Source organism: Leptopilina heterotoma, unplaced genomic scaffold (genome assembly GCF_015476425.1).
Source record: "Leptopilina heterotoma isolate Lh14 unplaced genomic scaffold, ASM1547642v1 Lhet_58, whole genome shotgun sequence".
Lineage (NCBI taxonomy): Eukaryota > Metazoa > Arthropoda > Insecta > Hymenoptera > Figitidae > Leptopilina > Leptopilina heterotoma.
In genome coordinates this window covers 1,337,772-1,353,140 of record NW_025111131.1, presented here as the reverse complement: position 1 = coordinate 1,353,140, position 15,369 = coordinate 1,337,772, and the positions used below count along the sequence as shown (strand labels likewise).

Below are 15,369 nucleotides of genomic sequence, written 5' to 3'. Positions count from 1 at the left end.
GTAGAGAAATTATACAAAAAAAAGAAAAGAAAATACCTAATGTTATCCAAAATAAAAAAAAGTATATCAAATATTAATGTGATATATTCAAAAATGAATATACCACTCACGAAGCAAGATTGTTAACTCTCTACACTACATACAAGGAGTGAATAGTGATGTCCAAGTTAGTCCCGTGAGAGAAAGAAGCCTTCCCCCACCATACGGCATACTAAGTCAAAACTGAGTCCTGAGCAACCCTCACAGCGGGGATCGCTCGGACCCTTAAACCCTCATTAAGGGAAACTGTTAATGACTTTATCTATAAAAATACAAATTTTTTAAAAAGTAACATTTTTTATATTTCATTAACATATTTAAATTCCTTACTTTCTTACGATTCTATACATATGTTGTTTACCAAAAAATGTTAAAATTAAAAAAATTTATTATTTTTCCAGATACATAGAATGAAGTTAACTCTACCAAAAACCATACCTATTATTAAATAAATATTTAACTTAATCTTTAAATTTTAACATTTTTTTGGTAAACAACATATGTATAAAATCGTGAGAAAGTAAGGAATTTAAATATGTTAATGAAAAATAAAAAATGTTACTATTTAGAAAATTTATATTTTATAGAAAAAGTAATTAGCAGTTTTTCCTAATGAGGGTTTGAGGGTCCAAGCGACCCCCGCTGTGAAGGTTGCTCGGGACTCAATTCCAAGTAGCCCTCGCAGCGGGGGGCGTTTTGCTCCCTCTAACGGCGAACAGACATACTAAAAGCGAACAGACAAAATATATATATGCAAACGGAATACGGACTTTAATATTATTAATATTATGATTTGTTTATTTTATGAAGTAGACAGAAAATTTTTCAATAATTGTTAAGTAATTACTATATAAGACTAAGTAAAAATTATGCATAATTTGTTAATTTTTTTTAAATGATATTGAATGCATTGGGTACTATTAATTAAAATTATTGCAAAATTTATTTATTTTCTTACATTATTTTTAAGATAATCAGGGTTCTTATGTTATGGCAGTTGCGCCCAGCAAGTACTCACGCGCGTTTGTTTTAGCTAGTTTCTTCATTATTTGTCTTGCTAATTCAGCTTCTATTTGAATTACCTCTGACATCATCATATGATGTCAGAGTTAGTTTGTTAGTTCTTTTTAAAATGACCTGATTTTTTATGAAACCCTTCTAACAGAAGGGTGATGAGCCTTAACTCATCTGGATATTGTATTAAAGTTAACACAACACCTTTATGACTACAGAAGTCATTTAAACTAACTTTTTTACTTTTTTAACTTTTTTTATTTTTTTATTTTTTTTTTTATTTAAGGCATTTTTACTATTTATTTCTGAAAGTAATTAAATATCTGCTAAGAATTTTTGTTATTTTTAATTTATGCCAAGAATTTTAATAAAATTTAAAAAAATAATTAAATTTCTGTTAATTTTTTGCAATAATTTAATTATTTTTGAAAATTTTAATAAAATTCTTCACAAGAATTGAATTATTTTCATAAATAATAAAATTCATCGCAGAATTTCAATTATTTTATTTATTTTTAATACAATTTTAATCAAATTTCTTTTTAATCAAATTTCGAAAAATCTAATTATTCTTAAAAATTTTATTAAAATTCGTTGATAGAATTCAATTATTTGAAAATTTATTGATAACGATTTTTTATGGGAATTGAATTTTATGAAACGTTTAATTATTCAATAAATTATTTATTTGCATTTTATTTCTATTTAAATAATTGAATTCTAGTAGAATTTTTCAATAAAAATGAATTTCAGTTCAACTGTTAGATAATAGAATATTAAAAGCAATATAACGGAAATTTTTAAAAATAATTGAATTCTGTAATGAATTTTTTTGAAGAAGTTTAATTGAGTTTTTCTGATATTATTTTTAGTTTCGATTTTCTAATATTTATTTAATTAAAAAATTTACGAATAATTGAAATTTCGTAAAACTGAATATTGTGAACAAATGGATTTTAAAATTCTTTAAGAACTTTTTCGAAAATTTAAAAAAATGATCAAAGAATTTTAGTTTTAAATTCTTAAAAATAATAATTGAATTGATAATGATTTTAATTATTATAAATTATTTTTATTAAATAATTATTATTAATTATTATAAAACTTGAAGAAATCGATGACTTCGAGTCGAAGACTAAGAGTTACCGATTTCTTCGTGTTTTATAGTTAATGAAAAATTGAATTTCTAGTTTTAAGTAAAATATTCTCTTATTTTATTCTATTTTTGGCAGTTGGCCCGTAAATGGTCCGTAATTTTTATTTTTGGTCCGTAAAGTCCGTATTTTTAAATACTTTATTAATTGCTTCGAGCCCTGCGTGGGGCCAACGAAAGTCATGCGTAAGCCCTTTTTGTCGCCGGCGGTCCAATTACATTTTTAATTGTAAAAAAATCCAATTAATTATGTAATGAATTAAAATTGAAATAATAATTTAATTAGTTAACAATAAAATTAGAGGTGAAATGTTACTCAGTAAACCTGAAACCTTTAAAGTTTTTGTTAGAGGATCCCTCTCCAAATTGACTATTGTTTCAGCCAATGGGGTGAGTATCCCTATTTTAGAGGTAGTGTAGCCCTATTGTCAGGAAGTAGTGATTTAATGAATTAAAACAATTATCTTCAATAACAAAGTATAAACAAAACAAAGTATATAATATATAATAACAAATAATGTATATAATAACAAAGTATCACAAACTTAAATACAATGATTGCTATTTTCCCACTTAACTTTTCCCAAATAGATTTTAAGAAACAATATAATTTTATTACAAATTGTTCATTTACTAATTATACTTGTATGTGTACTGAGTAGTGTATGTGTTATGACAGAAATCAATTTTACTCACTTGATAGTTTTCTTAAATTTTATGTAAACCTTTATTATATTCCTTCTATTTATTTCCTTTTCTTTATTATATGTATTTATTAAACTCCTTGAGTATATTTTATTTATTCTTAATCACTTTCTCTCTCTCTCTCTCTCTCTCTCTCAATAAATGTTGGTTTTACGTATTTCCTTTCACATAAAATGATTCTTTAGATTGTATTCACTTTGCTCTAATTATATTTATCAAATTCTATTCTCTAAACTTCACAAACGACCTATTTATTTCAGGTCTCAAATACTTTAAAAACACTCTCCACAACCTTCCCTCAGGAAGGTCTTAAGCCAACTCCCCGATTTCCACTTTACGATCGATTTCGTACACCGAAGATCGTATGAGGAAATCGTCATTTTAATTAGCAACACCCGGTCACCGACCGGTGCATTTTTGCATAGTTGCATTTTGACAGTGGCGTGAGTTTAGTTTATTAAACTTAATCACCAAGTTCTTAGATATTGTGGAACTACAATCCAAAAAGGTCAATGACTTCAATTATGTGAAATGTGTAGACGTAAAGCCACGTTATTATTGAAAGATGTGTTACATTCTTAATATGTTGAATCTTATTTCTTTTCTCTTAATATTAATATAAATGTTTTAATGATTTAATGTTTGTGTGGTTTTGTGTTGTTTAAGTTTAAGTATTTTCATTTTCCCATAGGTATAAATGTGACGAAGTCGGTTCGTCACAAATTCAATACATATTTAATTGATTTTATGTAATTAATGTAAACTGAGGTAACATGTTTATTTTTATTTATTTATTGAATTTGTATGACATCTGTCGAGAAAAAATGAAAAATACTAATATTCGTGTTCAACAGTTTTCTTCACTTAGTAAACTATATATTCTTTTGTTTTAATAACAAAATTTTTGAGTGAAATTTTATCCCACTAACATCAGACAGAAAAATAACACAGGACCACAAAATATTTTTCGGGAAAATATACATTGATGGCACCATGTGTTCTATACGTATTTTGACGCGCTGAATCCAAATCTGGGTCTACTTTTGCCCTAACACGTCACAGTTTCGAGATAAATTAAAATTTCTCCAAAAAATAGATCAAAAATAAAAAAAAAATTCAAATTTCTATAGGGATACAAGTTTTACTCATAATTTTCTTCATATTTGTCAGAAATTGTATGTTTATTTGGAAAAATTAACCCTTCATTGTTCTCTAAATATGTATTTAATGTTACAAATAGTGCAAGTAAATAAGTAAAATATATTTAATATATTAATGACTTACTTCAGAGATTTTGAATACTACGAGATCTGATATTACTTTCAGTTCTATTTAAAGTTTAACATTTTGTTCATAAATACAAAAATCTTAAGTATATTTAATTACATAGTAACTTTATATAAATCGAAGTAACCATCTACTTAACGATTTTTTCCATTAATTTATTTAGTAATTTCTAGATTTTATTCACATTTACACGTGTCAATTCTCATAACAAACATGAAATATTTAAAAGATGTAAAGAAAATTATCAGAAAAATGTGTCTTTTTGTCTCTTTATAAACGTTCGCAAATAATGGTAAAAATGTCTAGTTTTTGGAGAAATTTTAATTTATCTCGGAACTGTGACGTGGTGGGGCAAAAGTAGACCCAGATTTGGATTCAGGGCGTCAAAATACGTATAGAACACATGGTCCCGTCAATGTATATTTACCCGAAGAAAATTTTCTGGTCCTGTGTAATTAGTTTAATTTCTTTTTCATTAAAATGTCAAATGTCGATGTAAATCAACTTTTAATACATTTAGTGAAAAAACATTCATGTCTATTTGACAAATCTAATGTCAATTATAAAAATGTTACAATGAAAAAGAGATTTGGCAAGAAATTGCTACCCAAATTCGCCTTATTACAAAAAAAGATGCAAGCAGTAAGTAATAATTATTTATTAGTTCCGAGAAAATGTTTTACATCTAATTATGTTTTACAAATAAAATTTCGAATTTCAGATATTTTTATTTACAGTAGAGAAAGTAAAATTTTATTACAAATAAAATGTTGAATTTATGATATTTTTATTTACAGCAAAGAAAGTGCAAAAAGTGTGGTTAAAGTTGAAAGCGGAATATGAGACAGAGAGGCAGAAGATGAAAAAATATTTTCTGTATGGATCATCCAAAAGCACGAATTATCAAACTTCTTGGGTTTATTTCAACGCCATGGGATTTATTAAAGAGTATCCTGCTCATAAAAAACTTTGACTTAAGAGGAGCAGGCAGATTAGTTACAAAGACATAGTTCTGTATTTTGTTTTACCATCTAATTGTATGTTACAGTTAAATTTGATTAAATAATAAATATAAAAACTTTTTGCCTTTTACTTTTTAAAACTATTCAGTTAATTTTTTAATTTCAAGGCCTAACACCTACTTAAAGGTATAGAAAAAGTCACTTTAGTTGATTTGTAAACACAAGAAAAGTCATAAATAAATAATTAAAAATATAAACAGATAATAATTATAAAAAATTAACAAATGAAAAAAATTATATAAATAATAATAAAATAAATAAAATATAAATACTTCATAATAAACAATTTTTTTAATTTCTTATTAAAAATAATTCATATATATATATATATATACCCAGATAACCAGCGTACTAGTACGATGCATGTACAATACGACTATGGCGTATTAGTCGTACTGGTACTGTACTCGCCATCTACCTTCGCACGGTAACAGGTACTGTACTAGTATATGCCGTACCAGTATGCTTATGCTCGTATAATACGAGTACGATAATAGTATGGTGTACTGAAGGTTTTTGTAATTTAGTTTATCGTACGGTTACTGTATTCGTAGTACTATACTAGTACCGCGTGTAAAGCCTTTTATATCCCTCCCCCTCTTGTGCTTTAGTCTGTATTAAGTATTAACTATTTTAATTTAATATTTGATGATAAATTTTCTGAAAGAATCATTACTAAGATCAATTTAATCTTGAAGTAAATTATTTTTATTAAAAGAGTTATTTTTTTGTACCTAAAGATATTATGTAAATCATGTAACTTGTCACCACATTTACTTTTATTAGAATAATCAGTGTTTTGAAGTATTTTAATTAAATAATTCTGTAGTGGTTTTGCTTTGCTAATTTTTAAACATTCTTTAAAATAACTGTGAATAATGACCATTTATAATCTAAAGTACTTTATTGTATATGGAAAATAATTTGGACGTTCTAACCTATAAATGATAACACATGTATATATGTGATCTATAAGAAAAGTAATTAAAAATTGTAATTGTAACTCTTGAATTAAAATGTTTTTCTCAAGTGTAAAGCACAAAACAGTTTAAAATTGTAAGGAAAATAATTTGGACGTTCTAACCTATAAATAATAACACATGTATATATGTGATCTATAAGAAAAATAATTAAAAAATATTGCGATTTCAATATATTTTATTGTAACTCTTGAATTAAAATGTTTTTCTCAAGTGTAAAGCACAAAACAGTTTAAAAATCAGAAGTTGTCCATTGTTGTAGTAATTAGAATACGCTAATGATAAAAATAAGCATTATGACAAAGCAAAACCACTTGAGATTAATAGTATACACATATTACATATAGATGAATAGAAACTAAACCACTGATTTCTATAATTTAAATATAATGACACATATTAAAACTTTTGTATTGCATCCTAAAAGTCAGCTTTTCAACAAAAAATCATTGCACCATGTGCACTGGAGGCATATGCCATTGACAACTCTAAAGTAAATTAGGTTATATTCGCATTACCACGCAGAGTACGGTGTACCGGTATGGTACTTGTATCGTACGAATATGCTGTATTTTCATAAATGACAGTACAACGTAATGGTATTATACTACCCTTATACTTTTATGGAGTACTTTTATTTTACAATTTCAGTCGTACGACATACCGACGTTATACTGGTACCGTACCAATACGTATATACTTAATTATTTTGTGCTGGTACAATACGAGAATAATCTCAGTACGCCGTACTGGAAAATGACGATCAGTACGCTTGGCTATCTGGGTATATATATATACCGAGATAACCAGCGTACTATTACTGTACCAGCCATGTACCTTCGCACTGTACCAGGTACTGTACTGGTATGTCGTACTGATAATGGCGGAGAAGCATTGGAAATTCATAACCTAAAATCCCAATTAGTACGACGAACTGGTATTGTACCTATTATTATATTCGTACTGAGTACTTTGGCAATTTTAGAATTCTAACCGTACAACATACCATTTTTATACTAGTATCGTACTGGTATGTACATACTCTATTATTTCGTACAAGTACGATATGAGTACGATACCAATACGCTGTACTAAAAAATAATTATTAGTACGCTTGGCTATCTGGGTATATATATATATATATATATATAATTAGTCGTAGTAAAAAATTTTTATTTAGAATGTTTTAAAATTATAATAAGAAATTTTTAATTTTGGTTTTCCGACTGGAATTCGAGATATGTGTTTTCAATTGGTCAAAAAAATTTCATTAAATCTTAATCAACTAGAACGCTTATTGCATAAAATAATTATTATTATATAAAATATAAACTGGGGTTAAAGGTTTATTTTTATTTATTGAATTTGTTTGTCATCTGTCGGGAAAAATTAAAAGTACAAATTACAAAATAAACGTGTTTTTTTTATCAAAATGTCGGATATCGATGCAAACGAAATTTTAATAAGTTTGGTAGAAAAACAATCCTGTCTATATGACAAATCTAGTGACAAATATAAAAATTTAACAAATAAAATCCAGATTTGGGAAGAAATTGCTACCCAAATTGCCCTCATCACAAATGAAGAAACAAGTGGTAATTGATAACTTTTTATTTTATTTTTTAAAAAAGTTTTTTTATATATCTGTTTTATCAATTTTCAAATTTTTTATTTTTTTTAATTCAAATAAAATTAAAACAAATTTAATAATATTCTGTTATAGATGCTTTTCAGTAAATTTTAAATTTAGAATATTTTATTACAGTAGAGAAAGTGCAGAATGCGTGGTTAAAATTGAAAGGTGAATATGAGGCAGAGAGACGGAAAGTCGAAAAATACGTACCTTCTGGTTCATACGAATCTTCCAATTATGAAAGTTCATGGGTTTATTTCAACTCCCTAAATTTTCTTAGGAACTACCCTTTACACAGGAAGTGAGTATTGAATATATTGATTTTTAATTAATATATGGGGCGTTTCATATGAAAACGGCATATGATATCTCAGATTTTTCTTATATTATCAGAATTGAGAGTGATTAGGGTCCTAATGAAGTACACTAAGTAACAATAAAAAATTATTTTTATTTTTCTAGATATTTGCATTAAAAAATTTTTGTAACATTTTTTTATTTTGAAAATAACTTTTTCTTGCTTTGAGTTACAAAAAATTGTTTTAAACATTTTTTGTGCTCAAAATACTAAACTTTCAGAAAAATATTATTAATAATAAAAATTATGAATTTTAGGTTAATTTGTTTAAACAATAAAATTTGTTTTTAGTATTTAAACCCTTTCTCCCTGTTTCTCAGGTCTGAAAAAAATCATGAATAAAGTTGATAATATAATAAAACTTTCTTAAAATTTTTAGCTTGGCGTTATTTTTTGTTTTTGAGAAAAAAATTCCTAAAGCTTACAATGCAAGCGCTCCGCCCAGCGGGAAGCTGTCCGGCAGGTGTGAAGAGGCGCCAATATTGGAGTTATTATTGAATAAGGAAATAAATGTTAATTTGCACATTTAATATATTTTAAATATTTACTAATTTAACAAAAAAAGTATTTAAATGTTCGAAAAATGAAGACCTTTGCCTTTCCCTTCCCTGTTAGGTACAACCATTTCATTACTTTCAAAAACGTGAAATAATTTCATGTAATTTTTAACTGTAATTTATTTACATTCCTAAATATTAAAGGAATAAAAAATAACAGTAAACGAAAGGATGCTTCGAACTGATTTTATTTAACAGTATAACTGGTATCAATATAATTGGTTTTCTTTAGGTTATTTTAAAAAAATTCAATTTTTACAAATCAGGACTAACCCAATAATGCAAAAAATTATTATTCTTATTCGACACAAAATTAATATTTTACAAAGAATAAAAACACTTTTAAAAAAATTGGACAAGTGTGAGTTGCACTCGCACTGCAATGGCGGGTTCCGTACACAAATATTAAAACAATACTTGCAACATTTATCGGTAATTGGTAGAATTAAAATAAACAATTAAAAAAATATATTAAAATCATTTGATAAAAAAGAATAACTAAAAAAATTAAAGTATTGTATATATCTAATATTGTAAACAATAATAAGCAGAGGAACTATAATTTTGAAAATTTTGTTCCTCTGCTTATTATTGTTTACAATATTAGATATATACAATACTTTAATTTTTTTTAGTTATTTCCTCTTATCAAATGATTTTAATATATTTTTTTAATTGTTTATTTTAATTCTACTAATTACCGATAAATGTTGCAAGTATTGTTTTAATATTTGTGTACGGAACCCGCCATTGCAGTGCGAGTGCAACTCGCACTTGTCCAATTTTTTTTATTTTTAATTAAGAAATTAAAGTCAGAAAACAATCTCTCATTTATTCTCTTAAAATTTCACTCTTCCTTAACATATTTAATGCCACGTGTTTAAACTAAAAAAATTAAAAAAAAATTTAAAAAAAAATTTTTTTTTAAAAAGTTTCTTAAATAAATTTTTTGTCGTCAGACTGTAATAATACACCAGGATACCAATTTCTAGCTCATTAGGTCAAATAATGTAAAAGTTAGGGAAAGCAATTTTTTTTAAAAAATTTTTTAGTTTTTCCTTGACAACGCTATGGCCATCATTACATATCAAGTTCTCTATATTTTTCCTGTAATATTCGAGTAAAAATACACCAGCATGCAAAATTTCAGCTCTCCATGTCGAATAGTTTAGAAGTTAAGGGGGGGGAATGGTCACTTTTTATGCATTTTTGGCCAAAAATCTTGTTATTTCCTTGACAACGCTATGGCCATCACCTCCAATCACATTCGCTATATTTTTCCTGTAATCTACGAGTGAAAATACATATCTGGACCAAATTTGAGCTCTTTAGGTCAAATAGTTTAGCCGCTAGGGGGGGGACACGATTTGGCTACGGACAATAGAGTCTCACCAATAGGGTTCCGCCGATACACCGTAGGTGTACGGAACCCTAAAAACGTGAAAATAATGTAGATAATACAATTTTTTAAACTTATATTTGTTAAAAATGAGCTAATTTACTAATTAATTTAATTAAAATGTAAATATACCCAAAATAATAGATAAAAATTCATTTTAAAACTTACATATGAAATGTCAAATATCATCACATTTTAATTACATTTTTCTAAAAAGTTTATAAATATTAAAAAAAGTATTACAACTTAATATTAAGTACTTGTGCTGACTTTTTAGTTTTACAATATATAAATATAAAAAATTTTACTTTTAATATTGAGTCTTTTATGAGTTTTGGTGATTTTAATCACTTTTATCTCCTCAGGTGCTTTCTACATAGTGTTGCAAAAAACTGCTTGCATTTTAACTATAACAAATTCGTTTTTGGAAGCACATTTTTTAAACCGGAATAAAACTAAAAAAACTGGTTCTCCATCACCAAAATTTAATAAATCAAAAACTTACATTCGATACACACATGGGCGATTTGTACCCTGCAATACTTTGAAACCTTATATCTTTGTCTCAAATTGATGAAATTCAGTCGATTTTTTTTAATCGATAGGAAAAGTTCTGATGAATATGAAAAATATTTATTGAAAAAATTTTATTGATTAAAATTAATTTGTTAAAAAATATTTAACAATAAACAATGACATGCTTTTAAGAATGGAACGCATTTGAAAAAAAACACCTGGGCGATCTGCACTCAGTGTTCTTTAACCCTCCTACGGTTTTATCATTTTTCAATTTTGCAGGAAATAAATTTATAATTTTGTTAAAATTAATTTTGACTGTTTCATATTTATTTTGATATTAAATACAACTATTTAGCTTCAAGTTACACTAAGAATGTTATTTATATGACTCTCGAATTTAATTTTTTACATAAATAAATGAAAGATACACCCCGAGTGTACTCGGGGTTAACCGTAAGGAGGTTAAGGGTTAAGACCAAGATTGGATTTTTTCATATTGGACCTGAGAAGATCCCTGTGGGCAATAGGACCCACATGTCCTATTGCCCAAAAGGCAATGGGATGTCTTTAGGACGTCCATGTCTGTTCGAAAGACATCCAAAAGACATCTTATGTTCTAAGGTTATTAAAGGTAAAATTTTTCACATTTCTATATTATAAAACTAAAAAGTCAGCACATAATATGAAAGTATATTGAAGGTACTTAATATTAAGTAGTAAAAAGGTTTTTTAATATTTATAAACTTCTTAGAAAAATGTATTTATGATGTGGTGTTTTTTGACATTTCGTAGGTAAGTTTTCAAATCAATTATTGATTAAAACGAATAAAAGTCAACTTGAAATAAGGTTTATTAATCAAAAATAACACAAGGAAAATACGATGACTGTCTCAGTCACGCTACGCATTAAGATAATACGACCTGTAGAGTCGAACTCAAGATCGTCACAGCGATCGATATACGATGTCGATATTTTAAAAGTAAAATAAGCACATATTTCAATATCAATTGTTATCTTTTACTTTTGGTATGTTTACATAATAATCTATTTTTACAAATAAATTAACTCATTTTGAGCAAATATATATTTGTTTGATAGGTATCAATCAGAAAATTTGTATTGTCTAAATTATTTACATGCTTTCTTATTAAATTTTCATAGCTGTAAAACTAACCTTTTCTCTGTGAAACTCAAAGTAAGAAATTAAAATTCTAAGTTAAATTCAAAAAATTTTGAAAATAATTGTCAAAAATGGGTCAAAAATCATCCTTGTGCAGATTTAGTATTTCAGTTTTCCTCATTGGGCAAGAGTGTCAGACAGCGTCTTAATTCTTTAATGAATAGGTTCTTTTAGAATATAAATTAGATCTCTTTCCTAGAGTTCAAAGTAACGTACGATGACTGTAATTATTAAGTAAATTCTAGACTAACCTCGTAAAACATGTAATTCTACTGATGCGATATTTTATTTACGCTACTTTCTTAATGATTATATATTATAATACAAATTACAAGTAAAATAACTATTTTCTTTTTAACCATACTCTGAAAAAGAAAAGATCATGTAGTAGCACATTTTCGAAAGATGTGCGACTCAGCTCTGACTTCTTCTACATACGTGACGGGGAAGCGCTTTCAATAGAGTATATGTAACATATTACGATTTGGAGACTTCATGTCTAGTAAACGCTAAGAGGTCCAGAAAAGTGTGTAATAGAACTCAGGTCAGAGTTCACAACATCACTGGAAAATATGATAAAACGAGACTTATTTTTACAAAGTATTGTTTATTTTTGAGAATACAAAACAAAAACTTATCTAGTGTAAACGTACCAATTGTCGAGGATGGTTCCTGTTGTCGAGTAAACAAACTTTGAATTTTATTTAAACATTGTAGCACATTGTTAATGGAAAAAAGTGATAAATATTAATTTTCTCATGCGTTATGAATGTGAAAAATATATATTAATATTATGTCCACAAGCAAATGAGATATTTTAGACAATATTTTTTGGTTATTACCATGGTAACATCGACAAATGGGACACCCTCGGCAATTGGTACACTTACCCTATTTAATTTTATACACACCTGGGTAAAATCAAACCAGCTTTTGAAAATTGTAAATATATTCCTTGATTAAACGAATATTCACCAATAAAAATGTAATAAAGTATATGTAGTATAATCCCAACGAAACCTATGATCATTATTGGAATTGGATGATGCATTGCATCTAAGTGATCAATGTGGATTAATTTTTGAACTGCTTCAATTATTATAGAGAAACAGAATGAAGCAACAAGAACACAGCATACTAACATTATTACAATGTCAATTCTTGCCCAGCCAAAAGTACTTCTTATTTGTCTATCGGGCGATGATTGCTGAAATATAAAGTACATTTAAATTTTTTTAAATAACACTGATCGGCAAACATTTGATATAAGTGTAAACGATGGTAATTTTGATAGGAATTTTTCCCTATATTACGAATTTGTAACAAGAAGTAAAAAACCTTGTAGCAAGAAATTAAAATTAGGGGAGAGTGGGGCAAGATATTTTACATAATACTGCACCGAGACGATAGTTTCTTGATTACAAAACATAAAAGTCATGAGAACAAATCTTTTATCTGTTTTACTAAAAAAACTGTTTTCGACGATTTTCTCGTCATTTTTTCACTTTTTTTATGAGGTGTTTATTATTTAATAATAACAGTTAATGAACTGTATAAACTTTTTTCTAACTTGCAAGAGTTACAGAAGAAGGGAAGCATATGTTTTTTTTCTTTGTTGAATCGTAAATTGTAGTAATTAACCTAAACTTCAATTTCGTAGGTGGGGGCAAGATGGGGCAGGAGAGAGTGGGGCAAGACGGGGTACACAAATTAAGGAGGTTGTTTACAGGTATGCAGACCTTCAGAAAAAATATTGAATTGACATTAAAGAATTTTTTAATATAATTGTTATTCGTATCTTCTGGAAGAACAAATATCAATTTTCAAGAAAAAAATTTGAAACTTACAAAAATTGTTTATTTAGTCATTTTGCATATGATCAAAGTTTTCTTCATATTAAAAGGTTAAACTTTTTCAAATCTGATTCGATTTAAGTCAATGATGGTTTATTTTCTTCAGAAAATGATCCCTCACAGCACGGGATATCCCGCGATTATCCCATTTCCATCCCGTGATATCCCTAAAATATCTCAGGGAGATCCCATGAGATATCTCACGGGACGGAAATTTGGATATCTCAAGGACATCCACTGGATATCCCTGGGATATCTACGGGATATGCAAAGTTTTCTTTCGTGGGTCATCCCGTGTGGGATATCCCGCCTGGGATATGTCAGTGCATGCGCAGGAAACGAAATACAATCGTTCCAAGTGTCAAAGAGTGTGTGTCAAAGAGCTGTGAAATTATATTTAACGCATTTAAATTAGAAAGAGTATGTTTAAATATTTGTTGCATTAAATTAACGAAAGTGGAAAATAAATATATTTATAAACTCAGCTTAAAGTGTACGATTTTTTAGTTACTTTTTTGGTAGATAATATATTCAATTATTCAAATATTTATTCTAACTACATTCTAAACAAATAATGCATGAATTCCTAGATTAATTACTGAAAATCCAGTAGGTATATTTTTCCCTTTAAACAAGAAGAAATAAAATTTTATATCTATGTACTCATATAATCTTACACGCGCAGGCGTCGACCTACCCAGCTGTTGAGTGTCATGGCGACCATGGCGTCGCGTCATTAGATTAGAAGCGTGTGTTTTGCAGTGTGTGATTATAAGTGTTGCTGTTTGATATGTTTAACTTTCACATTTTTTTAGTTTCTTGTAAATATCTTTAACCAATAAATATTTATCAGTAATAGACAAAATGAATTGACCAAAATTACCCTGCTTAAAAAATTATTAAAATGTATAGGATTTGATAACATTTCTATTAGACAGAAATTGGAATTTTAATCAAAATTAATCAAATACAAAAATTCCAATCATTTTGAATACTATGTGCGAATTTTAATCAAACTAAATCAAACATTTGGATAAAATTAGAATCAAATACAATACTACATGAAATTGAAATACTTTATTATCAAGAACGTCCGATTGAAATACAATCAAAATCTATCAAACTAGAATTCTAATAAATTTTAATCAAATAAATAGATTAAAGTTCAATCAAATCCTATCCACTCGAAATTCTTATACTATTCTTTCGTATTAAATTTATTATCATCCTATCCAATTTAATCCTTCAAAAAATTTTATACATTCCTATCAGAAGATTAGTATAGAATGTTAATCAAATCCTATTCACTCTAAATTCTTATACTATTCTTTCCTATTGAATTTATTATCATCCTATCCAATTCTATCCTTAAAAAAATTTTATACATTCCTATCAGATGATTAGTATAGAATGTTAATCAAATTCTATCCTTTCGAAATTCTTATACTTTTCTATGATATTGGTTTTATTAATTTTCTATCAAATTTCAACCATCAAAAAGTCAATCAAAAAAAAATGTCAATCAAATCCTATATACTACTCAAAGTTATACTAATTTTTAGGCTCCTTATTATTCTATACTGCAATTTTGTTATTTTTATTAGTTTTCAGACACCAAAAACGTAGAAATATGAAGGTCAGTCCTCTGGGTCACGGAATTTTTATTTTG

At 27.1% G+C, this 15,369-nt stretch overlaps 1 protein-coding gene across 5 annotated transcripts in view; it reads right to left on the bottom strand.

Annotated features, from left to right (window-relative positions):
- LOC122508914 (zinc transporter 1) overlaps positions 1–15,369 on the bottom strand; it is a 316,952-nt gene that overhangs the window by 211,985 nt on the left and 89,598 nt on the right. For all 5 annotated transcript variants that reach the window (XM_043622581.1, XM_043622582.1, XM_043622579.1 and 2 more), the window contains one exon: positions 12,759–13,054. In XM_043622581.1, coding sequence (XP_043478516.1) covers positions 12,759–13,054 — 296 coding nt within the window. The remainder of the gene's footprint in view (positions 1–12,758; positions 13,055–15,369) is intronic.